Source organism: Ovis aries, chromosome 25, assembly GCF_016772045.2.
Source record: "Ovis aries strain OAR_USU_Benz2616 breed Rambouillet chromosome 25, ARS-UI_Ramb_v3.0, whole genome shotgun sequence".
Taxonomy (NCBI): domain Eukaryota; kingdom Metazoa; phylum Chordata; class Mammalia; order Artiodactyla; family Bovidae; genus Ovis; species Ovis aries.
In genome coordinates, this window is record NC_056078.1 from 34,842,051 (window position 1) to 34,868,899 (window position 26,849).

Consider the following 26,849-nt stretch of genomic DNA (forward strand, 5'->3'; position numbering starts at 1 on the left):
TTATCTGAGTTAAATTCACCCATTCCAGTCCATCTTAGTTCGCTGATTCCTAGAATGTCGATGTTCACTCTTGCCATCTCCTGTTTGACTACTTCCAATTTGCCTTGATTCATTGACCTAACATTCCAGATTCCTATGCAATATTGCTCTTTATAGCATTGAACCTTGCTTCTATCACCAGTCCCATCCACAGCTGGGTGTTGTCTTTGCTTTGGTTTCATCCCTTCATTCTTTCTGGGGTTATTTCTCCATTCATTTCCAGTAACATATTGGGCACCTAGCGACCTGAGGAGTTCATCTTTCAGTGTCCTATCATTTTGCCTTTTCATGCTGTTCATGGGGTTCGCAAGGCAAGAATACTGAAGTGGTTTGCCATTCCCTTCTCTGTGACAAATGCAGACATCAACGATTCTGAGTCTAAAAATGCAGAAGAGTTAAACTTTTGATGTGAAGATGTTTTAGGAATACCTTAACACATTAATTTCACTTCTATTTATCCTTTAAAGTGTGCATGCAGTGATGTATGAGATAGGCACTAACCCAGACTTAGACCAATCAGAGCACAGAAATACCTTGTCTACTTTGACTGGCCAATCAGAGTGAGGCTCTCGACTCTGTTCCCTTCTTAGTCTAACTGGCCCCTCCTCATGCTGGGTCTTGGAAAGCATCCTTTGACCGTAAGAGGAAACAGACTTAACATGAACCAACACATGGCTAACAGAGCAAACAAGCAAAAAGACCTGGATACTTGATGACTATATTGAACCACAGGAGCACCTCAGGGCAGCCTGTTCGGTTTCGGTTACTTGCTTTAGAAACAAGCTTTAGAACTAAAGCTTTCTAATTGAATAAATGTGGATGGAGCAAATATAATAAGTGAGGACACTCAAGGCAGCCCTGCTTCTTCAACCGAGGGACAGAATGATCGAGCATACCATCCAGCTCTGGGTTAGTCATTGATCCATCTGGTGAACCAGGTATTGTCTACTGAGGGCTGCAGAGAGGTTTTGTATGAGGCACACTGTGGAGGAAGAGCATCTTTACAATGCTTTTTAAAAAATAAGGAAGAGTGGAATTTGGAGATATTGGCAAGTAGAAAGATAGCTGGAGGTGATCCACGCACATCTGTTTCTGTGGTTCATACTTTTTTCCAGATCTTGATTTGACTTTTATGCGTCCACAGAATGAGAACCTGGCCTGAGAAGATTAAATCAAGCACCCATTTTTACTTTACTTTCATGTTGATGCTAGCTGCTTCCAGAACTATTCCCAATGAGCCAGACACTCGGCAGGACCAGCAACTTAAAGAATCATGTTATGCTGTTGGCCCGGATTACTGCTGAGTGAACAGATGAAGATAGGTCAGTCTACAGGTGGCTGTGACACTGAAAGAATCACCAATTTTTACTTACAAATCTCTGCCTCCTGTTAGCAATGTTTTCTGCCTGCTCCAGGGGATTTGTGAGGGACAGAACAGCTTCCCCGCCCCTATCGAGAGGGTAACACAGCTAAGTTGTCACAAAGCTCCTGGTCAACCTTCAGTTCTACTCCCCTAAATTCAAACTCTAGGTTATTTCATGGTCTTCAGGACACCAGAACTACTTTTCTCTTTGAAGCTTGGCAGATTGGTATTGGTGTTTTTGTTTTTAATCCTTGAGTTTTGTGAGTTTTCCTGTGCCTCACAATTTATTCTTCTGGTCTGATGACCACTTTTTAATGAGTTCAGCCTGTGCCTTTTTGGACCAGTTGGGAGTGTGAGGAGTGTGTTAATTAGCTATCAGATCTAGCTTGGCTTTTGAAATCCAGAGCTTTGGAATGCTACAAAAGTGTAAATATAATCCTGGCTTTTTGCATTTGGTAATTATCCAGAGCTGCAGCCTCAGGGAGCCTTCCACCTCAGGATTCTGATACCTACAACCCCTGGATGGTTCTGTCATTAATGGTCAGTCTCCAGGGACCCATACTCAAGGGAAATGGTTTCCTGTTTTGTTCTAAGTGGCTCTTCTTCCCCGCAATCTTTCTCCCTGTTGACTAAATATCCTATTTCAGGATGGCTAGAATAAGCCTTTTCCCTCTCCCCTTCATGGGGTAAGAAGGTACTTATTAACAGGAGTGAGAAAGGCCCTCTGGGGGTAAACTGTCTTCTTATGACTACACTTATATTGTACCAAATCATATCAAATATTTTCAGGCTTTCAAATACCTACTCCTGCAAGAAATCGGCAAGATCACTCAAACAGATTGCTCTCACCTCCAACCTAGAAACACCCTCTCTTTTACAACACTTCCCATCTATACCTCCCTGCTGGTCTTGGGCCAGGCTCTGGGTTCCTAAAGATGAAGAAAAGGAATTCACCATCTGCTGAAGGGCAGGTCTCTTAAAGCAAGGATCTCCATCTTCCAGGATCTGATGATCTGAGGTGGGACTGATATAGTAATAATAGAAATAAGTGAAGTTGCTCAGTCCTGTCTGACTCTTTGCAACCCCATGGACTGTAGCCTGCTAGGCTCCTCTGTCTATGGGATTTTCCAGACAAGAAGACTGGAGTGGGTTGCCATTTCCTTCAATAATAGAAATAAAGTGCACAATAAAAGTAATGTGCTTGAATCATCCTGAAACCACCACCACCCCATCCTCACATCTGCAGAAAATTTGTCTTCCATGAAAGTCTCTGGTGCCAAAAAGGTTGGGGACCATAGAATTAAATGGCCAATAAATTTACAAGATACTTAGCGTCTGAACTGGGAAGGTTGGGAAGATGAACCAGACTTCTGGACTTTGCACACCAGTAGGCAGTGCCAGGCGAACTCAGGGGGCAAAAGGCAGTGGGTGTGTCAGCCCTGCTATGCTCTTTCATTGCACGCTACCTTGTGACTGATCAGTTGTCCCAGTGATATTTTAAGTGTTGTCCTATCTCTGAAAAGGTGTTCTCTCAATCGCGGACTTTTATAAAATATTGTGAACGTTTAACACATAACAGGTAAACGAATGTATGGAAGAACCCTTTGGATCAGACTAGACCCTGACTTCAGAATCTGTGATATCTGGCAACATCCCAGGAGCCAGTGCTCCAGGCCGCCACTCACCACCCTCTACCCAACAGACAGCACTCCGAAGGTGAATGAGGTTGCGGGATGGGGGTCAGAGGCTGGCAATTGTGAATTTGCTCCTAAAGCTTGAAGGGACACTCACCACAATGCGTCCGACCTAAAGCTTCTCGCTCCCTATAAAAAAGAAAAAAACCCCAAAGGCAGAAAAGCCTTGAAAAATTAACTGCTCAAAAACGGTGAGGACTGAAACTCTAATACTTTGGCCACCTGATGCAAAGAACTGATTCATTGGAAAAGACCCTGATGCTGGGAAAGATTGAAGGCAGGAGGAGAAGGGGAAGACAGAGAATGAGATGGTTGGAGAGCACCACAGACTCCATGGACATGAGTTTGAGTAAACTCCCGGAGCTGGGGATTGACAGGGAGGCCTGGCGTGCTGCAGCCCATGGGGTCGCAAAAAGTCGGACACGACCGAGCGACTGAACTGACTGAAAGGGGCTGTCCTTGGGCTACAGGGCTTCCAGATCCAAATAGGGCAGTCGAGAGCCTCCTTTTGCTCCAGAAGCCGCTCCTGACAAATGAGTCAGGAGTCTAGGGTCACCGCTAGCGAAGGACTGAGCTAAGCTGGAGTTATGAGAACGACGGGCCGTAGGAGAGCGTGTCTCAAGCACCACACAGGGTTGGACGCGCGTCCCGAGTGCGGGACAGCGCCGCAGCGCGGCAGGCACTGAGCCGCGGTGGGCGGGGCGGGTCACGTGGGCGTGGCGCGCGCGGCGGCGCAGGCGCGAACCTGCGCAGGCGCGGGGTCCGCCCTGGGACCCCTGGGGCCCGGGAGGGTTTATCAGTCAGCCCACCCGGCCTCGTACGCTAGAGGAGGCGCGAGGCCGGGGAGCGAGAGTCGTACGTGCGGCTCGCTGGGGCTCTGCGAGGCTCGTGGCGTCTGCAAAGGCAAGTGAGGAAACTGAGGTAGGACGGGGCTAGCGAGGCCGGTTGGCGCGTGCAGGTTCCCTGGATGCCGGACTCGTTAGGTCCGCCCGGGGATCAGCTTCGGGGCCCGCCGGAAGCTGCTTCCGAGCCGGCCGGCTGCGGCCGCACCTGCTGAGCCCGAGGCGGCCCCCGCTCCCGCGGAGGAAGACTGCCCGCCCACCCCAGTGCCCCGCGCTCCGCGAAAAAACCCCAGCGTTTGCGGTCAGAAAACCAGGTTTCGGGACCAGCGCTGATCCGTTCGGCCAAAAATCACCCTTTTCACCGCTCCCAGGCTTTGAGAGAGGCTGATGGCACTGGTCTGCCTAGATTATTGGAACAAAGATAGAGAAACGGACTCTATCCTGGCGCGTCTGTCCTGTGGGGCCGAGCCAGGATGAGCCTGGGGTTGTTTCCCAGAGGGTGGCGGGCGGACCAGCTGGCACTGTGCAGGTGGAAGGCAAGAACCTGGTCATGTGGGGCTCTGTGTTTTATGGGGTAGCGGTGTCTCGCTCTTCTCATTATCTAAGAGGCACCCGTTTTGCCTCCCTCCCACAAAGGCAACTTTGAAAAGAGCCCAACCGTACGGATTTTAAAACAATGTGCTGAAGTCTGGTAATGAAAAATCAAGGCACTGATGATCAGACAGTCACACCTCGAAGTTGTTGCAGGGATCAGAGCTGAAGCAGTTGGAGAGGGTGGTTAAGGCCCAGCCTGCGCAGGGTCTTGGGGAGGCAGCACCTCCAGAGAGCCCAGAAGCCAGCTTGGGGTTCAGCCCCAGCTGACTCTGGGCTTCTTTTCCTTTGCACACGAGGCTGTTTCCACAACTCAGCTCCCTACCCCTCCGTTTAGTTTTTTTTTTTTTTTTTTAATGTATTTTCCTTTGAACTTGGCAGATGATTAAAAACAGAAAATAATTACTTCGGATTTATTTAGCTAAGCCTTGTCCGGGAGCCAGCTTGGGAAGTCTCGGATGCTCCTGTTTTGACTCAGTCAGGCAGATGAGAAACCGTGTCTCCTTGGAAGGTATCCAGCCCTTAGGAACCCTCCATCTCATGTACAAACAACATTTTAGGGGCAATCACTGACTGATCTAGAAATGAGTAAGAATTACACCTCACATTCTGTCACTCTTTGTAAGGTAGCTTACAAAGCACCATGCATACATTTAATCCTTCTAGAACTGAAGGTAACTGTAGGTTACCTTTTGTAATTTGGGAATCATTCCTGTTTTACTAATACAGAGCCTTGTCCAGGTTCTTACAGCTTGCAGCAATTTGAATTAGGTTTGAGTTATTCTTGGTGTGAACCTTCTTATCTTGCCCTTCTTTATAAAGGCATGCCATTTATTTGAGATCTTAGGCAGTGTTCCGGAGGTGAATGAAGACATTTCTTACTTTATCTGCTCCTGTCACTTAAAGAGTGCTTGGAAAGTCTGGTGAGGACTGGAATTCTGGGGCTTGAAGCCCCAGGATCTGTTAGTATCCCAGAAATAAGGCAGCTCTCCTGCCAGCTGGGTACTTGCCTTTTCGTGAAATGTTGAGCAGAAACACTCCAAATGCCCCTCTGCTGAGGTGTGTGTGGCAAGAACTGTCTGGAGGGAACCAGCCTCACCCCTGAGCTCAGTAGCCTCTGGCCCAGGGAGATTACAGCTGGGCAGGGCCCTTTGCCTTTTCTGTTGCTGGCGGGCTGTAGAAAGGCAGCCTGGAGTGTGCATTGTAGAGTGGGCAGAGGGGCCAGAGAAAAGCCAGGGTTCCCTCCAGACCCAGAGCTTAGGCCCAGGAGGCAGGCCTGCACTGATACAGCGGGAGCAGCTGTTCAGTGTTTGGTGTCTGTTCTGCTTCACATCTCCTGCCTTTGTAGGAGAATGAGTGAAGCTGAGCCCTGCAAAGAAGAGAATAGTGCTGTCTGGCAATTCATTCCTCATCGCTCTTCTCATATTTTCTTCCTGAAAGTGCCCTTGTTTTAAAGAAGCACTGAGGTTCAGAGGGACAAGATGAACTCTCAGAATCAAAGAGTAAGAAATAGGATTTTTGTCCTGAAGCCCAGTGTCTTTCATGGATTGCGCTTGCCTTCCCATCCACACTCATATAACTGAGCCCAGACTGGAGGCTATGCAGGCAGAGGGCAGAATGGCCAGGGGTTTTGCAGGGCAGGGGTTGGGAGAAGCCTCAGGATACTGATGAGAGGGAAAGATGTCTCCCAATCCTCACATTCCTTACACTGGCCAGTTTCCCAGTAATTGAGATGTCCTCTTGTTCTGCATTCCGTATCTGATCAGAACTTTTTGAATCTGGCATCTGGGAGACAGTCATCCCAAGGAGCAGAGCAGGAAGTTGGAGACTGAGGCAAGTAGGTGAGAGCTCCTTGCACCTGGCTAGTTCCCTGGTGGTTGATGACAAGGGTGGGTGGGAGTGCATCCCCTATTGCTCCTGGGGCCTTAGGTGCCATGACACCAGGCTGCTAAACTGTCATTTTCGAGGCTATCTTTTTATCATCCAGAATTGAGAGGACCTTGTGACTGTGGGGAGGAGAGGTACAGAATGGCTTCTCAGCCAAGAATGGGCAATGTTACCCTCAAGAAAACATTTGAATTATAAACTGCTTGCAAAGCACTAAACTTGGGAGAGATTAGTGCTCTCTCTAGCCACATGATTTCCCAGGCTCTGTTCAGGAGCAGTTTTGCTTTCAGCCTTCTTTAGACTAGTGAGCCGGCTTGAGGACCTACGGGCCCCTTTCCTGAGCCCCACACTGTCCCAGCCTCTGCATGTGTGTCCAGTGCAAGCTAAATAGCCATGAACTGGGAGTTGGGAGCCCTGAGACCCAGCACAGTCACTAACTAGTCTTCCCCAGAAGTGACCTGGGACTAGCTGGTTCCATCTCTGGGCCTTAATTTCTTCTTTTACTTAGTGAAAGAGAGGCCGAACTAGAACTCTGAAGGAATGTGCATTAGCGAGAGCAAAGGAAAGAGGAAGCAAGCTCTCCAGCCTCCTAGTTTCTTCTGTCTTCCTGAGGACCCCTTTCTTCCTCCTGCCTTGTCTCTGCCTCAAGCCAGCTCATTCTGAGTAGGAAGATCCCCTGGGTGGGGCTTGGCTGGGCAGGTGTACCCTTAATGCTTGGAATATGATGCTGTCTCTACTTGTTTCAGGCATGAATTAACCCACCCAGTGCTGATACCTTGTTTTAGTAAGACTTTTATCAGTTCCTGCCCAGAGGCAGCTCCTTGAACAGGCAGAATGAGGCCTGGGGAAGCGGAGGGTGAGGCTGTACACACCCAGCAGGGGAGCAGTAGTGGCACGTGTCCCCATAACTTTCTGGATGTCAGAACCCTGGAGGTGCAGTCGTGCAGTACTTCAGAGTCTTTGGATGGCAGACTGAGACAACCTCATAAATTTGTCAGTTCCCTCCTGTGTATGGATGAGGAGACCCAGGCCCAGAGCGTCTTCACAGCTTGCGTCAGATCACCCTACCAATGAGCAGAGGAGCTAGGAACCCACCTAAGGTCACCTAAGCCCCAGGCTCAGGTGTTTTCTTTAAGGTCAAACAAGCTACAAAGTAGTTTCAACTCTGCCTCACTGTGGAGTTCAAAGGGTAAAACTGAGATCATTGCATCCAGACATTTAATGCCTAGTAATTGACAGGATTTATGTTAAATGCTGAATTTGCAGGAATGGAAAAAGATGGCAGCTCCTACCCTCAGACTGATCCCCCGTATTGTGTAGATAGACATGTAAATAACTGAATACACGAAGTCCTTCTGCTTGTGCAGTGTGCAAAAGGTACGTGTGTGTTTGCACACATGCATGGGGTCTGACCAGAGGTGAGGAAGCAGCCAGTTGTCAAGACCTTCAGGAAAGGCTCCGGGGAGAAAGTGTTAACATGTGCTGTGCCTTTACCTAGCTGGCCTGGGTGGGGAGGGCGTTCTGGATAACAACACGAGCTGCAGTGCAGAGGCCTAACAGGACATGTTATAGTCCTTGCACACTGAGTGACCAAGGAGGGTGCTGAAATGCCTGGGAGTGAGGCAAGAATGGTGGCCTGACGCTGAACTGTGAAGGGCCCTGGCGGTGGGCTGCCTTTGTTTACAGTGATAATCTGAAAGCAGGGAAGGATGTGATCCGGGTGGGGAGTGTAACAGTTGATCTGCCTACTACACAGAGAGTAAGCAGAAGAGGGCCTGGAGCCAGCCAACCTCAGATCTGTAGTTACTGAGGCCAGGTGCAGAGTAACAGGGGCTTCACTTTGGACAGCAGCAGTGAAGGTGAGAAGAGGGCAGGTACTGAGCCCATTGCATAGGAGGGACAGAGCTTCCGGACTGATTTTGTGTGGATGATGAGGGAGAATGAAGAAGAAAATGCAGTTCTCAGTTTCTGGCTTGCACAGTCGGCTCCATGCTTGTGTCATCCACTGAGCCGGGGAAAAGAAACTCTGGAAGAGAAACTGACTTTAGTGGATGTCAGCTTTTGGTCACAGAGATAAACTATAGAACTCTCAAGTGGAAACTTCGCGTCCAGAGCAGCACATGGAACATGGAAGTCAGTCCCAAGGTGGTGGGTGAGGCACTGGCCGTAGGTGAGGTCACTGAGGCACGGAGTGTGGGTTTCGAGGTATCTCGAAGTGGCAGGAAAAGAAGAGAAGGCAGAGGGAGGTGAAGAAGAGACAGGGGTAAGTGGCCTCAGTGGTGTGGAGTGGAGGATGAAGCTGTCTGCCTAATTTGCACTGCTCATCGCACAACAGGCCAGTAAATCGAGAGACAGGGTGTCAGGGGAAAGAATAGCGATTTTATTCAGAAAGCCACTAGGCCAAGAAGACAGTGGACTGGTGTCGCAAAGAATCATGTTACCTGAGTTAGAATTCAGGCTTCTTTTATATGGAAAGGGGAGGGGACATGGCTGATTTTTGCACATTTCTTGATGCAGGTAGTCTTTGTTCTTGCAGCTGTCAGAGTAGGTCTGGTCACAGTGTTCCTGTAAACCATCAACAAGACAATTGTTATTTTCTGTTCTGCAACTTTTTAAAGATCAAAGCCTTGAGAACACATTTTCATGTGTATTTCAGGCTCTAGGCAATGTTCTTTCACAAAGGTGCAGTAAGTACCAGCTGACTAAGCGCAGAGCACAAGGGTTAGAGCTAAAGGAATAGATCCAGCATGGAGTCAGGCTTGTTTGTTACACAAGCAGCCATGGAGAAAGGGACATCTTTTATTTCAGTTACTGTGACCCCAGGACTGCGTTAAGGGCTGGGTTAAGGACTTTGCTTCACTAGCCTGCTCCAGAAAGCAGAGAGGGAGTCTGTTGGCGCTTGATAAATGTTATAATCTGCATGACTGCAAATGACTCAACATTTGCTCAGCATTTTGAAGGACTAGGGGGTCTTGGCAGCTGTCCATATTGATGTTTTCTGGAGATTGACTATTGGCAGCTGAAGGTGCCCCAGGGTTTCTGGGTGGCCTGGTCCTGCCTATGGAGTGAGCGAGCTTAGGGCCAAAGGCGGGACTCCAGAGCCCCGCCTCCAGCCTTCCCCTGCCGCCTGCTCCCTGCCTACTCCTAGTGGGTCAGCAGGAGCCAGGGTGTGCACACTGCGGATGGTGAGTGCCTGGTTCCCTGGTTTGAAAGGTTGGGTATACGGGACCACATGTGTTCGAGGGGAGGTGCCTTGTGAAGCTCTGGGCATCAGGGAAGAAATACTCTGAACTTGAGATGGGAGGGGGGTGAAGGTAGGGTTATGATCAGGAACCCAGAATGCACAGGCTCCAGAGTGAGCTGTTCCTGAAAGAATCTTGCGATGTCACTAGGTGTTTTAGAAGCTTTGCCATTCACCTTGTCCAACCCCCTCATTTTAGAGTTGAGGAAAAGGAGGCTGGGGGAGGGATCAAGCCAGCAGGGCCTCAGGAGCCCAGCTGTGTCTCCTGCCCCGAGGCGCATCCCAGCCCGGCGCTGCCACTCTGAGCTGCCCCAGCTGTTGTTTGTGGTCTTATCAGGCTTCACCTTCTTCTGTGGGAGAGCCCGGATCAGGTAAGTCCCACAGTGGGCAACCGAATACTGTGGTGGTGTCAGGTGGGGGCCGGCTCTTCTGTAAACAGCCTCGCTATTATCTTTCAGAGAAGCACTGACCCTTTCCTTAACAGAAGGGGGATAGAGGGGAGGAAAGAGAAGAGACCTCTGTCACATGGTGAATTTCCTTTCAACATGTTGACTGTATGTAATAAATGAAAAAATAAGTTGATCTTTTAAAATTCTAAGACAAAAGACACCAGGCCCCTTGACCTCCAGAAACCCCACCAGTGAACGCTTTGAGGGGCCTGGGTAGTAGAAAGATTTGGGGTCTTAGTGGTCTGGATCCAGGAGACAGTACTGCTGCCGACTAGCTCTGTGACTAGAAGAAGGTACTGAACTTCTCTAAACTTGAGTGTTGTCAGCTGCATAACGGGAGACTATGTGCATCGGAAGACTGGAGAGGGTGAAATCGAGGCACTCATTTTGGGTGGCACTAAGTAAGTGCTGCTTGCCGGCCACCCCTCTCTCCTGTTAGTAGCCCTAGAGGTTCATGTGATTAGGCATTGTTCCATGCAGATATTAAGCTTCTCTCTACCTCCAGGCTTTTTTTGTGTAAGTGGAAATAGCTGTGGTTCAGGTTATTCATGGCACATGCTCCAAGTCTTGTTGGGTTGGGAATTGTTTTGCAACTTAGGGGGGCTTGGCTGGGAGGTGAATCTATACACTCTCTAGGTAGAAGTCAATTTTCACTACTTCCCTCTGGCAGAAGGGCCAGCTGCTAGAGGCCCACTGGGAGCCTATGTTTGTGGAGAGGCCCGCCTCTCCCCTCTGGTGCTGATAACACTCACATCTTAGTTCTTCCGGGCCTGAGGTTGAGGGCGGAGCTCCCCAAAGGGGTGACTCTGTGCTCACGCTTTCTGGATCACAGCTAGAGGTGCGGATGGGGTGCTGAACAAAGCTCCTGGGAGTTTTGAAGCCCATGTCTTGTGTTCCAGCTCATGAACTTGAGGTAGCGCGTCAGGGGCCTGTAGGATATACACACCCAGCCAGTCTGCTGTTTCCCAGGCTTATTGAGCCCCAGCCTGGCCTAACTCTTCCATCCTGCTCTCTGAGTCTCTCCAAGGCCACTTCCTTCTAGGTGCTTCTGTGGCTACCCCGACCAGACAGAAGCATTTTCCTCCCTGCTCTGCCCTAGCCCGGTGTTGATACCTTGCCTGAGGTGTTGTCTCTCACCTTTTTTTTCCCCCTCACCTTTCTACTCTGTTACCGGTATACTAGGCCTGTAGCTCCTAGAGGACTGTTTATCATTTAGTTAAAATTCCCAAATTGCCACTTATTAAACAGATCAGTGCTGAATAAATGTTTGGAAATAAATGTTGAGTCTGGTTGAGCCTGATTCCCTTGTACTCAGGAGCAAACAGGCTCAGTGATGACTGATGGGCAGTGGAGAGGTGGAGCCTGTTTGTCTCCAGGAACAGCAGTGGTGTGTTAGAAGCATGCAGAGCTGACTGTGAGGGTCCCCAGGCTTCCCAAAATGCAATGATGTGTCCCAGGAATTGAAGCGAGTCCTTTGGAAGGGTAGGTGTAAGCTGGCCTTTGTGAGCTGACGCAGAAATGGTATCACATCTGTGATCAGAGACCGTACCGTGTGGATCTGAGTCATACACACTTATCAGGAGTCCAGGGAGGCTTTGGAAATACGTCAAGGTACAGAAATTGTACCACGCTCTGGAGAATCTCCTGTTTATAGCAGGTGGGTGAGAGCTGTGGTTTTCCCCCTGATTGTTCTATGAACCATAATCCAGTAATGTATAACTTTGCCACGTTAAAAAAAAAATCGGAAGTCAGCCTGTGGAACGTTCTTTCCTGCTTGGCCCAAGTGCTTTGGTCGTCCATAAATCGCCATTTCCATCACTCAATCTTGTCAAATTCATCTCAGCACACGTTTGTGAAAAACCCGCTGTGGACCACAAACAGGCCCTGTGCTGTCCACTGGGAATTCAGAGATAAATTGAGGAACAGAGTCAAAGGAGAGACAACTTGAAAACAGGTCCAAGTGAGTGTATTGAACACATCAGAGGGACCGTGGTGCAATGTGGACGCAGGCTGGGGAGAATAATCCCCTCTAGAGGGAAAGTGGGGATAAGCGGAGCATCCAGGAAAGCCTCTGAAGAGGGGTTTGAGTCTTAAAAGGACAGAATGAATGCGGTAGGACATTCTGGGCAGAGGCGTGGAGACGTGTCCTGGCTTTTGACTCTCACTGCCACTGTGGCTGCCCTCCCACAGTGAGCTGAGGGAGCTGAAGCTGGCCCTTGAGGAAGGCCCAGCTCCCCAAGGCCAGCCTGCCTTCATAGCTGCACTTCGTGGCTTATGTCCAGCCAAGCACAAAACCTGAATTCTTTGCTCTAAGACAGTGCGTCTCACACTCCAATGTGCCTGTGAATTGTCTGCCAGATCTGATGAAGATGCAGGTTGTGATTCCTTAGTTCTGAGGTAAGACTGGAAATTCTGCAGTTCTCCAATGCTGCCAGCCCATGAGAGCGCATTTTGAGGTTATAGGATATGCTTCTCTCCCAGCTCGCTCGGTCCCTTCCCCAACACACACACAATAACACATACAGCCTCCCCTTCTTTTTCCTCTTCCCTCTGGTACAGATGCCAGATTCCTCTTAAAGGCTATTTTCATTGGTTATTCCAAGTTCACATCCCACACCCACTGCCTGGAAGTCCCCTTTTATGTCTGAACTCAAGTCTGAACTTCACAGGCTGGCCTACGTTTTCTGCCCAAAACCATCACTACCAAGTTATTCCCAACCTCACCTCTTGGCAGTGGATCCCTCCCCGCCCCCTCCTTTGGCTGTGATGCGCAAATTTCTGGGCCTTTGCTTAAACCTTTGGAGAAGTCCTCTCCTGAGTAGAGTCTTACGGGGGGAGTCAAGTCTTTGGTTAGCAGGGATGAGGTCAGGTGGGCCACGGTAACACAGACACATAGATACACCCCCCAGGACGGTGCCCAGTGATCCTAGCAAAGAGAGTCATGCTAATACTTAGGGAGGAAGGCTCCAGTGCAAGTCAGATCCTAGGATGGCCAGTGGGCCAAATGGAAAGACAGATGCTGTAAGTGGTTTTCAGGAAAAGAAGGCTGGATAGGGGGTCTGCCACTCTTATAGAGGTGGGTTGCTTCGAGGAGCTTGCACCCAGAAGCACAAGGCTTCTCAACTAGAGGAAGCCCTAGTGCAGCCCCTGAGCACGAGCTGAGGATGAGGCTAGATTCCACAGGACCTGCCTGTGCCTCCATTTCAGCCGCCGAGCCCCCTGCCTGACACAGACATCTGTTGCCCAGCCCTCTGAAACAGAACGCCCCCCAGCACGGTGCTCTTTTCTTACACGATGCCTACTCTCTCAGACTCTGACCCCGTTCCTTCAGGAGACATCTGTGTAGTTCTGTTCACAGGGGGAAATGTCAGATTAAGAGTAGCCATCTCTATTAAACTATATAGTAAGTGGTAGATATTTAAAGGACATTCGCTTTGTTGTCAACTGTGGTTTTATGTAATGCTTTTTTGTTATTTGCTTGTTTTCACTTTGAGCCTGTTTTATTTGTATAATGATCAGAAAATAAAGGTCTTCTCAGTTGGGAGAAATGTACTCAGATTGCCTGTCTGCTTTGAGTGAGGCCCTGCTGGGCACTGTTGGGGGCTGGATGAAATAGGAGGACTGGTCTCTCTGTGTTGGAGGGGTTCACAGTGAGGAGGAAGGATAGGGTAACAACAAGGGGATTGGCACTCTCAGTAATCTAATTACACAAGAAGCTGCTCCCTCCCCAGGGAGGTGTGAGCTGTGACTCCTGGACAGAAGGCATTGGCAGGCATTGAGGAGGAGGGCGGGAAGTGCTGAGGGTTGCAGCCTGGAGGAACACCGTCAGACCAGGAGGTGACGGCTTTGGGCGTGGGAGAGAGAGCAGCAAGAGAGGCTGTCACTTGTCTGGCTGCTGACCTGGAAGTGAGTTCCCTGGGGCAGGAACCTCCGTGTGTCCATCGTAAGCCCCCAGGCTCCCATGGTGGCAGGTAGGTCCCTTGAGAGCAGCCCTTGTCCAGTCCCGTCTCTGACGCTGCAGCTCCCCCTCCCTTGGCCTCTGGCACCCTGATTAGCTGTCCAGCCGGAGCCCTGTCCCAGAGATCAGGTTACAGTTGTCCTGTGGGAGCAGTAACATCTTCTTCCTTCCTCTCAATCCCCAGAAATGTCTTTCCTCCAGGATCCCAGTTTCTTCAGCATGGGAATGTGGTCCATCGGTGCGGGGGCCGTAGGAGTCGCTGCCTTGGCACTGCTCCTGGCCAACACAGACATGTTTCTGGCCAAGCCCCAGAAAGCAGCATTGGAGTATCTGGAGGACATAGACCTGAAAACAATGGAGAAGGGTAAGTGGTGACCCCACCAGCGTCAGTACTTTTCCAGGGCACTGGGATGCAGGCCTGCTTATTTTTTTTCTCTCTAAGGTCGTTCCTTCTTTTATTTTCACTGAGAAGGCAGTGTAACATTAGAAAAAATTCAATTTAATAACACTTTTAAAATTGCTGATAATTTAAAATTTAAATTACCATTACCCTAACACAATAATCTTTTTAATTTTTGAACATTCTTTTCCAGGTGTACATGCTGTAATATGTAGTTGTGATCTCCGTGTACGTGATTTCTTTTACAGTTTAGCTTTTTCTTATCAAAAGCATTGTTCACTTTCTCATGTTGTCTCTCTAAATGTAATGATGATTGTTCCATAATATTTAGTAACACTGCACCACGGTCAACTCAGCCAAACCTTCCAGAGTATGTCCTGAGGAATTCAAGGCACCTGGGGCCTCCCAGGTGCTGCTAGTGGTAAAGAATCCACCTGCTAATGCAGGAGACATGAGACGTGGGTTTGATCCTTGGGTTGGGAAGATCCCCTGGAGGAGGGCATAACAGCTCACTCCAGCATTCTTGCCTGGAGAATCCCATGGACAGAGGAGCCTGCTGGGCTACAGTCCATAGGGTTGCAAAGAGTCAGACCCGACTGAAGTGACTTAACATGCTCACAGGCATGGATCTTCAAAAACAGGAGCTCCTGAGTCCAATAAGTTTGAGAAATATTGTGTGTCCAATTCCAGATTCCTGATGTGAGCACAGGGCTTTGCATACTGAAATGAGGTACCTGAATTGTCACTGGTACACATGTGGGCAGCCTCACCTGTGGTGCAGCCATGGCACCCGGGGAAGCACAGTCACGTTTTTAGAATAGACCCGCCTGTCTCCCTCTTCTTGGGGAGCCCACTGGAGGCCCTACTGAATGGCTGAGAGCCACATGTGATGACTCAGCTGCCTTCCTGTGCTCTTGGCCTTGGACTGAAGCTCAGGGGGTTTCAGTCATGCCCATATTGTGGGTTCAGTGGGCATGAGAGTTAGCTGCAAGTCGGGGCTCACTGACTGGGTGGTCTCCAGGTGGACCCCTCAAAGGGAGACCATCAATTCTGTTCAGTAAGTGAGGAAGCTTGTGAAGGGAAGGCAGGAACTGTGATTGCAGATTTCTGATGTAGGTTCCCTTGGTAAGGGACTAAGAAGCCGTATAGACGGAGAGCTCTGTTTCACTATGTTCAACCCAGAATTTCCCTTATGATTTGATTTCAACCCTCTTCCACCTTTATTTTCGTAGGTAACATTTCACAGGCACATGGATTCCTCACTGAAATAATAAGGGATAGTGCTTACTCAGCCCTCACTGACTCTATTACATCTGCAGTGAGCTCTTTCATATCCATGTTTTAATACTCCCTGCGGCCCAAAGTGGAGCTGCTAGGCATCTGCATTTACAGATAGGGAAAGGAAGAGTCAAGGAGGAGACATAGCCTGCCTGGGCTCACACCTAGATGCGACTCCGTCTGACCAGAGCCGGGCTTGAGCTGCACCGCTCTGCTAGCCAAAGCATCTCCTTGTTGGGCATTTTCTACCCTCTCCTGTGGATAACACTGGAGTTAACATATTGAGGTTAAATTTTTTTAAAAAAATTTCAGTTGATTTAATTTCTTTAAATCCTTCAGAGTTGGCATTTTCTTGGCCAAGTGCAAGATCTTGTTCAAGTTTTGGCCATGTATTAGCCCTAAAGCATTGTTGCAAGGTCCACCAAGACCAGCAAAGGAATACACTACTTTTCCAGAACTATTCCAGTTGGGATATTCAAGTTCACAGCTAGATTTTTATGGGGCAGGGGGCTTCTGGCTAGGGTGTAGGACTCTTACACTAGATTCATTTCCTCCGAAAGATAATATTGCCTGTCTGTGTTTCCTGTTTGATTTTTTCCTCAACGTGTGAAGTACATTTCCAGGTCCTCTGTTAGGCCTGGTGCTGTTTATGAGGTGCTTAGAGGTTGGCGGCAGGCTAGAGGAAATGATACTGAATTCTCTTTTCTTCTCCTCAGATGCAGTAACTTTTAAAGCGAAGGCGCTCTGGGAAAAGAATGGAGCTGTGATTATGGCTGTGCGGAGGCCAGGCTGCTTCCTCTGTCGGGAGGTGAGTGCATTTGAGGACCTTTTCATAGGAAAGGATCCTAGCAAATGAGGACTGGGGCATTTCCAGCCAGGACCAACACTGGCACAATCTGTTATTTATTCCAGGTTTTTTTTTGGTCTAATTCTCTGCTTCTCTTCATGTAAGAACTCACCTTATCCTAGGATTAGCACCATACTTGACTTTCCTTTGGTAATCCCAAGGCCTGTCAGCCTTGTACTCTGTCCTGTACCAGCTCCAATTCCCATGTTCCTGATGTTCAGCACAGTGCTTTGCTTACTGAAATGAGGTGTCTGGATTGTCACTGGTACAGATGTGGGCAGCCTCACCTATGGTGCAGCCTTGGCCCCTAGGGAAACATGGCCACACTTTGAGACTAGACCCACCTGTCTCCTTCTTGGGGAAGCATGGCCACACTTTTAGACTAGACCCATCTGTCTCCTTCTTGGGGAGCCGCTGGCATTCCTGCTGGATGGCCAAGGACTGGAGGTGGTGACTCCGCTGCCTCCCTCAGCCTTGGATCTGAAACTTGGGGATTTCAGTCTTGCTGATCGTGTGAGTATAGTGGGCGTGAGAGTCTGTTCTCCTGTGTTTGGTGCATTTGTCTTTCCTACACTCTGGGCCTGTAGGAGATGGTGTTGGCTGGCCACAGAGTCCCAGGAGTTCGTGCCCCTTACCTTTCCATTTTTCTGCAGGAGGCTGCAGATTTGTCCTCCCTGAAGCCCAGGTTGGACGAGCTGGGCGTCCCCCTCTATGCAGTGGTAAAGGAGCACATCAAGAATGAAGTTAAGGACTTCCAGCCTTATTTCAAAGGAGAAATCTTCCTGGATGAAAAGGTATGTGTGGTGTGAGCCAGTCAGACACAGACTGCTGGGGATGGTGCTCGTGCATGAAGAGTTTGGTGGCTCCAAGCCTGTCTGGCCAGGAGCTGAAGTTGGCTTCCGTTTCAGCTGCCCCCGCCCTCTGGGCAGAGCATGAGTGGAAAAAAAAAAACTTTAAAACTGTCTTTCAGATTTTACTTGAGCCCTTCCTGACTTGTGACCTGGGAATGGGAGCCTTGAAAATAGCTAAAATCTCCACTGGGTCCCCCACCCTGTAGGGGTTGCCCAGCACCAACCCCTGTCCCGTAATTCACTATGCCCTTATTCTTTCCCCTACACTCCCCTCTGCAGAGTGTAGGACTGTTATCACTTGGTCGGGCCGAAGAAGCCTGTACGTCTGTAGCAAGAGATTAGAGTCAGAGTTGCAAGCTGCAGGATTCTGTTTGGTCCCGGGCAGTTTAGAGCGCTCTTGGGCAGGAGCTGTGTGTGTGTCACGTGGTGGAGGGTGTGAACCAGCAGAAGGCAGGAAGGCAGGCATACGGGCTACTCACACGGGATCTGTCTTCCTCAATCCTGCAGAAAAAGTTCTATGGTCCACAGAAACGGAAGATGGTGTTCATGGGATTTGTCCGTCTGGGCGTCTGGCAAAACTTCTTCCGGGCCTGGAAAGGAGGCTTTTCTGGAAACCTGGATGGCGAGGGCTTCATCCTTGGGGGAGTCTTTGTGATGGGACCAGGAAAGCAGGTAAATTCCTAGCATTCACTTGGTGGGAGGGTGATTGGTTCGTGGGATCTGTTGGTGGGAGGGTGATTTTCCCTAATCGGAGTTTCCCAGCCTTCCTTCCAGAAAGCCAGGGAGCATGAGGACGGGGAAGCGGGGTAAGTTCTGTATCGCCCTCCTGCTCTCTCGGCACCTCACATGGGAGCCCCCTCCCGTCACAGTAACATCACAGCATAGTGTGAACCTTGCAGGTGAGTAACCTGTGAGGCGGGTGAGTGAGCACACCAACGAGGACAGCTCCTCAGCGGCACTGTGGAGGCCTGGACCCAGGTTTTCTGATGTTGAGTTTTGTTTTCCATGTTAGAACAAAAGCAAAGTCTTTATTCTGTGAAAAATGTACTCCCTTGCAGTGTTCCCTGTCATTGAGAATGGATAGTAAAGTGATGAGAAGGAATTGAAACAGACCTCGTTGGGGGAGCAGCTGGGAGCTGTGGTGGGAGGGGTGCTTTCCGCATGGGGGTCCTGGTGGCAGGGCACAATTCTCTGTACACTCTGGCTTGGGTCCCAGTTGTGGGGATGCAAAACAGGGGCCTAGGGGAGAAGGTGCAGAGAGATGAGGACTCTGGGGGCCAAGGAGGTGGTGTGTAGATGTTCCATGTCAGACTCAGGGCAGTGCCAGCAGAGGCCAAGTGTGTACAGAACTAGGACAGGGTTCAGTGAGTGCCAGCTCGAGGGCCTGGCAGGAGGACCCAGAGACTCAGGGTCTGACTTCTAAACCTCTAGGCCTGTCTTGCCAACTTCAGGCATGACATTAATACTTGGGCTCATCTGTAAAAAAGACAGGGTTGGGAATTCCGACAGTCCAGTGGTTAGGAGTCAGTATTTCCACTGCAGGGGAAACAGGTTCAGTCCCTAGTTGGGGAACTTAAGATCCTGCAAGCCTCGTGGCATGGCCAAAAAGATAGGGTTGGTCTTCATGGTGGAGATCCCTACGGACATTGCTAACTGCATACTTTTACCAGGTAGGGAAGAATAAGCTAGTGGGAACAGAAAGCCTTCAGTTTTTTTAAAAAAACTTTTTATTTTGTATCGGGGTGTAGCTGATTAACAGTTGTTGTTCAGTCGCTCAGTCATGTCAGACTCTCTGTGACTACGTGGACTCCAGCACACCAGGCCTCTCTGTCCTTCACCATTTCCCAGAGCTTGCTCAAACCCATGTCCATTGAGTCGGAGATGCCATCCAACCATCTCATTCTCTGTCGTCCCCTTCTCCTCCTGCCTTCAATCTTTCCCAGCATCAGGGTCTTTTCCAATGAGTGGGCTCCTCGGATCAGGTGTCCAAAGTATTGGAGCTTCAGCTTCAGCATCAGTCCTTCCAATGAATATTCAGGATTGATTTCCTTTAGGATTGACTGGTTGGATCTCCTTGCAGTCCAGGGACTCTCAAGAGTCTTCTTCAACACCACAGTTTGAAAGCATGAACAAACAGTGTTGTGATATTAATAGTTTCAGGTGAACAGCAAAAGGATTCAGCTATACATACACATATACATTCTCCCCCAGACTCCCCTTCCATCCAGGCTACCGCGTAACACTGAGCAGAGTTCCACATGCTATACAGTAGGTCCTTGTTGGTTATCCATTTTAAATATATCAGTGTGTACATGTTGATCCCAAACTCCCTAATTATCCCTTCCACCCACCCCCGTACCTGCACAACCGTAAGTTCATTCTCTAAATCTATGAGTCTCTTTCTGTTTGGTAAGTTGCTTTGTATCGTTTCTTTTTAGATTCCACATAAGGGATGTCAGATGATATTTGTCCAGAAAGCGTTCAATTTTAAGCTGTATTTCAAGTCTTTTTCTTTTAAACCTTGGGTATCTGCAATTGCTTGTCTGAGAATCTAGCATGATCTGGTGTCTGGTATAACATTAACCTATTTGCTACCTTTCTGGTAAATATATCAGCGTGTCTTTGTGACAGGGACTGCCAGTGAGTACCTGCCTTGTGCCAGATGCTCATCTACATGACCTCATGTCTTCTCTGCAGTCAGTCTGGGGTAGTCAGTATTTTTATTCCCATCTACATGTAAGAGAATGGGCCTATGAAATAACTCAGCCAAAGATACACAGCTAGTCTGTGCTACAGAGGAAATGAATCTCTCCTGCTGCAGAGACGTCACCCTTCCCTTGCCCATAGCTCCTCTTGCAGATGGTTCCCAAAGATCCCTTCCAGGTACCCTTGCACTTGGGCAGGTCACTTCCTTAGGATCCTTCAGCCTCTCCCCACTCTGGACTCCTAAGATTCCTTCTCTTCCTATCTCTGCCTCTCTCAGCCCCAGGGCAGGGCCCGGCTCCCCTGCCAGCCTCCTCTTGCCTGGCAGTGACTCACCTGGTGCTCACAGGCTCCCTAAGCCTGGCTGGCTCACTCTGACGTTGCTGGGTGTGTTGTTTGACTTTGTTGGCGCCCCTGGAGCTCCTGCCTTCTTCCTTCCTGGCGGAAGGTTGACCAGGCTGGCCCAGCTTCAGGACTCACCTCCGTGTTTCTTGAGAGAAGAGTTTTTGCAGTTCCACTGTGCCAAGTGCCACTCAGTAGGGATTTTCTTTGTAATAATCTTTAAAGCATGCTGCTGCTGCTAAGTCACTTCAGTCGTATCTGACTCTGTGCAACCCCATAAACGGCAGCCTACCGGGCTCCTCTGTCCATGGGATTTTCCAGGCAAGAGTACTGGAGTGGGTCGCCATTGCCTTCTCCACTTTAAAGCATACTTTTAAAATAATGCACTTTCAACATAGGAAATATGAAAATGGAGGTGGGGAGAGCTCAGTTAACAGGGTCAACTTGTTAAAACAGAGCTGAACTGAGGGGCCTTTCATTTTTTATAGAAAATGATATCTTACTAAACTAGATATTCTTTTTAAACGTAACAATATATCATGAACATTTCCTCATGTCGTCATATGTTCTTCCTCAGTGTTTCTAATGTCTGCAAACTGCTCTGATGAGCAAGTAAATGTAATTTAATTTCCTGATGTCCTTCCCTGTAGTGGAAGATCACCCTTCCCACAGGGTGCTGGTACTTTTTTTTTAAAGTCTTTACGAATAATGGTATAAAGAACATGTTTACAGTGTTTACTTTTCAAATTCAGTTTGAGTTTAATTTATCATGTGTTGGAGAACTCTCTAACAAGGATTGCTTGATGCTGATCTCAAGCATATTATTTTATCTATTTTACCACTTTAGAGTACTTTGGGGCATACTATGTCTTAGTGCATTAAGCTCCACTAAATGCACTAAGAATTGTAGGTAAGCTGAGGAGAGGGTCACCCTTTTCAGGTCGCCATTGAGTGCCCATCAAAGTCTGACCGCGGAGTCCACTTCCATACCGGCGGGCTTTTCTGGGCAAGCTCCTGTGCTCTGCTGCCTGGGGTGTCCTTTTACCCGCACCTCTCCTTTCACTGTCCACGTTGTACTGTCTGTGAAGCCGTCCTTGATCGCCCTGTTACATTAATCACTCCTGACTTCCTGCTCCCAAAGTGCTGCATGTAGAGTCCAGATTATTTCGAGGGAGCCTTCCTGATCCACCTTCCCCAAAAGCCTGCACTTCTCAAGGGTAGAGCCCAGCCTGATGTGGACCTCTGCTCCTTGGTGTCCCAAGCATAGGGCTCATCGGACAGCTGGCACTCAGAGTCTGCACCGTGAGTTTCTCAGAGGAAGGCCTGACGCAGCCTCTTGTTTCCTTTTAGGGCATCCTTCTTGAGCACCGAGAAAAAGAATTTGGAGACAAAGTAAACCTGACTTCTGTTCTGGAAGCTGCTAGGAAGATCAGACCACAGACTTCGGCCTCAGAGAAACAATGACTGTGGGAAACTGCCCAGCTCAGCGATGACTAGGGCTCTCGCCTGTGCTTGCAGGATGCGTGGTTCCACTGCTGTCCCTAAGGAGTTATAAACCCATTTATGCCATATTCTCAGTATAGACCATTAACATATTTTAATATTGTACTCCGTGTAGGTCTCATAAGGCAAAATAAGGTCTAATAAGCCCCCAAACAAGACTGATAAAAATCTAAGAAGCTAATAAGGCTTATTTCAGCTAAAACCTGGAAAATCTGAGGCTTAAAGTTGACTGTTACACCTCATCACAAATGTACATGGTGTTTGAGTGCTGTTATTTGAAATGATTTTTATCTTCATGTCTTTAAAAATCTTAGAAAAGTTGATGATTGACTTGATTAAAGATGCAAGGTTTTTCGCTCATGTTTTCACAGTAATAGTGAATGATTTATTTGATAATGTTAAAGGAATACATAAATGAATTGATGTGCTTTGGATGACTTGATAAAGGTAAATAATAAAGTGAAATCTATTTTCTCATTGTCTTCCACTCTAATCTTGGAAATTTGATTTTCTAGAAGGAACGATCTTCTAGAAAGCATGGTTCTGGTTCTAATAAAATTAAGCATCAAAAATTGTCCATATATACACATTTCTGATAAAACTAACAATAAAAATATTTACCACAGTAATGGCTGAATTTATTAAATCATTGGTGTCAAAGACACTGAATGTGAAAAATCAGTACTCTGCATGTATATGGGGTATGGTTGGTAATGGAGTTCCTCTCGTTCTAATGATCTGAGAGATTTCCAAATGGCCAGAAAAGTTCATCCTGTCATTCACGTGAGTGATTGTGCTGTCTTTTCTAGAGAAATGACTTGGCATTTAAAATTGGTAGTTGCTTTCTTATTGATGGTCTTTTAGCCTAATTTGGTAACCGAAGGGGAAAAAAGGACAGGGAAGATGAAAGGTAACTTAATTCATTAGTGTGTTATGTTTGAAATTTTGTCGTGTGAGTAAGTATGATGTCCACAGGAGCCTGAAGGGGACTCTGCCCTAGAGAGTCTGCTCAGGGCACCAAACCAGCCCAGGAGTAGGAAGGCAGGGACGGGAGTCCAAAGGAGTACAGTGGTCCCCCTCTACATGTATATGTTCCAAGAACCCCTCTGGATGCCTGAAAACATGGGAAACACTGAACCCTATGTATACTGTGTTTTTTCCTATACATGCATACCTATTATAAAGTCTAAATTAGACAAGAGATTAAAAACAATAAAATAGAAAAATTATACTGTGATAAAAGTTACGTGACTGTGGTCTCTCTCAAAGTATCTTAATGTACTATCCTTATCCTCCTTGTGATGCTGTGAGATGGTATGTGCTGAGATGAAGTGAGGTGAATGACGTAGGCATTGTAGGGTCAGGTGACTGCTGGCCTGACAGTAAGTAAGAAGGAGGATCATCTGTCTGCTTCAGGTGGTCCTGGATCACTGAGCTATGAGTGTTGGTGTTTGGATGCCAGAAGATGATGCTGATGCTTGTGGATCCCACTAAGGACAGCGGGGCAGTACAAGATTTTATCATGCTACTCAGAATGGTGTGCAATTTAAAACCAGATTTTTTTTTTTCTGGAATTTTCCATTTAATATTTTCAGAGGGCAGCTGACTTCAGGCAGCTGAAAGGGTGGAAAGCAAAACCATGGATAAGGGGGAACTACTGAATTTACCCTAAGGGGTCAAACTGGCCAGGAGGAAGGGAGTCCGTGTTTATCCGGGAAAGCAAGAAATGAAGATGGAGGGTGGACGTAAAGCTGGGAAGGTGGGCATGTCTGCACTGAGCATACAGTGAGAAGGGGTGGCTAGTTCAGGACTAAGGCCAGGACTGGGTCTGACTTATAGTGGTGGCTGTATGGTGTGTGCACTAGCCTGTGAGGTGCTGGGTTTCTTGGAGGCAGCGCTCTTCAGTACTTGAAGAGGGTCAACACAGTGACTCATCCCTTACTAGCTGTGATCCCTGGGACTCCAGCTAATGATAGGGTTTTCCAGATGAGAATTCTTTGGTGCCTAGAAGACACTTGATTCTGAAACAGTTCTACAACCAAAGAAGAGCAGAGCCTGCAAGATGTCGCTGAAATGGATGCCAGGAGAAGAACCTTATTGTGATCTTCTCCATCAGCTGTTTCACTACTGTGTCCCGGAATGTATTGTGTCTTCTCTCCCCAGTCAGCATGGCATGGAAAGAGCACTGGACTGAGTTATGAGGTGAGCTCAAGTTCTAGTTTAACCGTGTGACTTAAAGCAAAGCTCTGACCTTCGTCTCTCAATCATAGAATGGGCATAGTAATGCCTATCTGTTATTGAGGGCTGTTTATTAGAAGTCATCGAGGGAATGATAAATACGAAACGGTGCTGCTCCAACTTTCAGGTACATGCAAATCACCTGAAGATCTTGTTAAATGAATAAGGTTAGAGAAAAGCCACACGCTAGTTAAAGGCAGTGTAGACGGAGTTTGCTTGGTAACCCCTACAGTTCGGGCAGAGGCTTCAGTATGGAACTGAACTCAGCCAGGCCGTGCACAAAGGTGACTGGAATTTTAAAGGGAAGATGGAGGAGTGGGAGGGGAGATGAGCCGGGATTTGAACAAAGTCAAAGTGGTGGAAAATTACAAACGGAAGGTGCGGGGACTGATCACTGTAATCAGGCTGTCTCTGCTAACTGGCTCGTTCAGCAGGTTAGGTTTCCATCCTTTTACAGAGACTGGAAAATGGAGCCCTATCTGTCTTGCTGAGGACATTTCAGAGGGATGCTCTCAGGTCCTTAAGGAAGATACTCCTGGGTTTCAGGAGATAACATACACATCTTAAAGGGACAGAGAGAGCATTTACAGTTGTAAGGGTTTTTTTTTTTTCTCATTTTTTTTTTTTTTTAAGTAAATGCTCTAAGAAAAGGGAGGTCAAAAAAAGCAAAAGGAAGAAAATGGGGTCCGTTTGCTGTCCACTTGAAAATATCACAATGTTGTTAATCAGTTATACTCCAATATAAAATAAAAAGTTTTAAAAAATAAAATATACATCAACTAAAAAAAAAAAGAAGATGTAGGTCAGAGGCCTCTGGTCAAATGTTTGGCTGGAGCAATGGGTAAATTCTTTCGACAGCCTTGAGCTTCCCCAGGCAAGGACTTAGGGGGCTGGGTCTCCCCAAGAAACAACCTTGAGTGCTAAAAACTATGCTAGGAAGCATAGTTTTGTTCAGGTCTCCTAATATGGGGGCTGGACAAAATCATTTGTACTGAAAGTTCCACAGTTCTCAAGACTGGGGGTGGGGTTTTGCGGCTTGAGTTTTTACACCTCTAATAGGCTCCTTGTAATGATGTTCTACTGACCCATGGACCACATTTTGAGAAGCAAGAATCTAAAGGACCCTACAGATCAAATCTGTGCACTTCGGGCTTGAAGCTTCAGCAGCCTTCGACAAGCAGTAGCATGTTCCCTTTTCTTTATTTTATAAACTAATCAAGAATCCATAATAATTTAAACTACCTGCAGAGAGAGAGTCCTCGCAGGAAAGCTGATGGTTCTTAAAATGTTTGCACGATAGAATTACCTGAGGAAGCTAGAAAGATTCTGATGCCCTGGACACACACCCAGGCCCATTAAATCAGAATCTCTGGGGTGGGACACAGATAAAACATTTCTGAAAGCTCCTGGGTGATTCCAATGTGCAACCAAGGTTGGGAATCATCTTCAAAGAATTTGGCATCAAGTCTAGAAGACCCGCGCTCACACCTTAACAGAGAATTTACCCAGAACCAGACTGCCTCTGGTGGTCTGTGATGATTTTTGTAAAATGGTCTTTGGATGGCAAGGGTCAGGGATGGCATGGACATGGATGTAGTGGAAGCCTGGGCTGGACCTTCAGGGTGGAGAAGATCGGGGTAGGTGCACAGGATAGTAAAGAGGTCATTTCAGATAGGATCAAGCCTCTGAACCTCAGAGGGAAAGTACACAGGCATGGAAAAGCGGGAGAGCCTGCTTTATTTACCTGGTTCTTTGTTCTCTTTCTCAATGCACTGATTTCTCAAAAGCATTACTCTTCTCACATCGATGAGGAAACAGCAAATCCAAAGGCCCAAAGGTGGAGATGGGATTGTTACAGTCAAAGAATAAAAGGAACCCAAGTGTGGCTTTAACAACATGAGTGACTGTCTAAGAGAAAAACAAACCTGTCTCATTATTGGATCTACTCCTTTAGCTCGAACTCCTGTGCTCTTTGCCTGTGCTTAGTCATGCTGGCGCTGCGCCTTTGTGAACGAGTGTTGCCTACAGCCTGAAAAACACAGAACAGTCCAGTCTCAAGGCTCTGACTTTAAAAAGCTGAAGAACAGAAAATAGCACCTGTCTTCTTGGAGGTTTACAGGAACACTGTAACCACACCTATGTGGACAGTGGAAATCATAAAGGGTCCCTGCACCAAGAAGTATGCAACAACCAGCCACCTGCCTCTCCTTTCAGAAGCCCCAAATTCTAGCTCAGGTAATACGGTTTTTGGGACACCAGTCCACCACCTTCTCAGGCTGCTGGCTTTCTAAATAAACTCGCTATTCCTTGCCCCAGCAATCCCTCTCTCGATTTACTGGCCTGGCATGAGGCAAGCAGTATGACCTTGGCCTTGGTAACAAGATGAGAAGGTGGTGAGACAGATGGTGGAAATGCACACCATGTTCTGGCAGACCACGGTAAAACTTCTGAAGTTTACTGAGAGATAGGAAGCCATTGGAGGGTTTTGAGAAGAGGAATGATCTGACTTACATTATTCTGATTGCTTTGCAATGATTGATTATAGAAGATCAGCTATGCAGACCATTTAGGATGATATTGCAATAGTCCAAGCAAAAGATAATGATTGCTGGAAGCTGGTGGT

At 47.9% G+C, this 26,849-nt stretch overlaps 1 protein-coding gene and 1 long non-coding RNA gene across 12 annotated transcripts in view; one reads left to right on the forward strand and one right to left on the reverse strand.

Moving 5' to 3' along the window:
• Positions 1-3,917: 3,917 nt before the first annotated feature.
• On the forward strand, positions 3,918-22,617 carry PRXL2A (peroxiredoxin like 2A). 10 transcript variants are annotated; one of them, XM_042240918.2, is made up of 7 exons: positions 3,918-9,601; positions 9,857-10,028; positions 14,249-14,428; positions 16,459-16,550; positions 17,243-17,383; positions 17,948-18,112; positions 21,836-22,617. In XM_042240918.2, exons 3-7 carry the CDS (start codon positions 14,251-14,253, stop codon positions 21,947-21,949), a joined length of 690 nt encoding a protein of 229 aa, XP_042096852.1. In that variant the 5' UTR covers positions 3,918-9,601; positions 9,857-10,028; positions 14,249-14,250; the 3' UTR covers positions 21,950-22,617. The 10 variants fall into 10 exon arrangements, with proteins under 10 accessions (XP_042096852.1, XP_042096854.1, XP_042096853.1 ...); XM_042240920.2 differs by having other exon boundaries at positions 14,266-14,428; XM_042240919.2 differs by having other exon boundaries at positions 3,918-4,017.
• The window catches only part of LOC105605027 (uncharacterized), a 30,433-nt gene continuing 22,443 nt past the window's right edge, over positions 18,860-26,849 (reverse strand). The window contains exons 6-7 of one of the 2 annotated variants that reach the window (XR_009598485.1): positions 20,480-26,255; positions 18,860-19,542 (exon numbers count right to left, since the gene is read on the reverse strand). This is a non-coding gene — a long non-coding RNA (uncharacterized LOC105605027). The remainder of the gene's footprint in view (positions 19,543-20,479; positions 26,256-26,849) is intronic. The other variant, XR_006058063.2, reaches the window with a different exon arrangement.

Bases quoted from the DNA above. Each gene is read 5' to 3' on its own strand.
- PRXL2A (XM_027962416.2), top strand. The intron at 16,551-17,242 runs GTGAGTGCATTT...ATTTTTCTGCAG, and splicing joins GCTGCTTCCTCTGTCGGGAG to GAGGCTGCAGATTTGTCCTC. The intron at 17,384-17,947 runs GTATGTGTGGTG...TCAATCCTGCAG, and splicing joins AAATCTTCCTGGATGAAAAG to AAAAAGTTCTATGGTCCACA.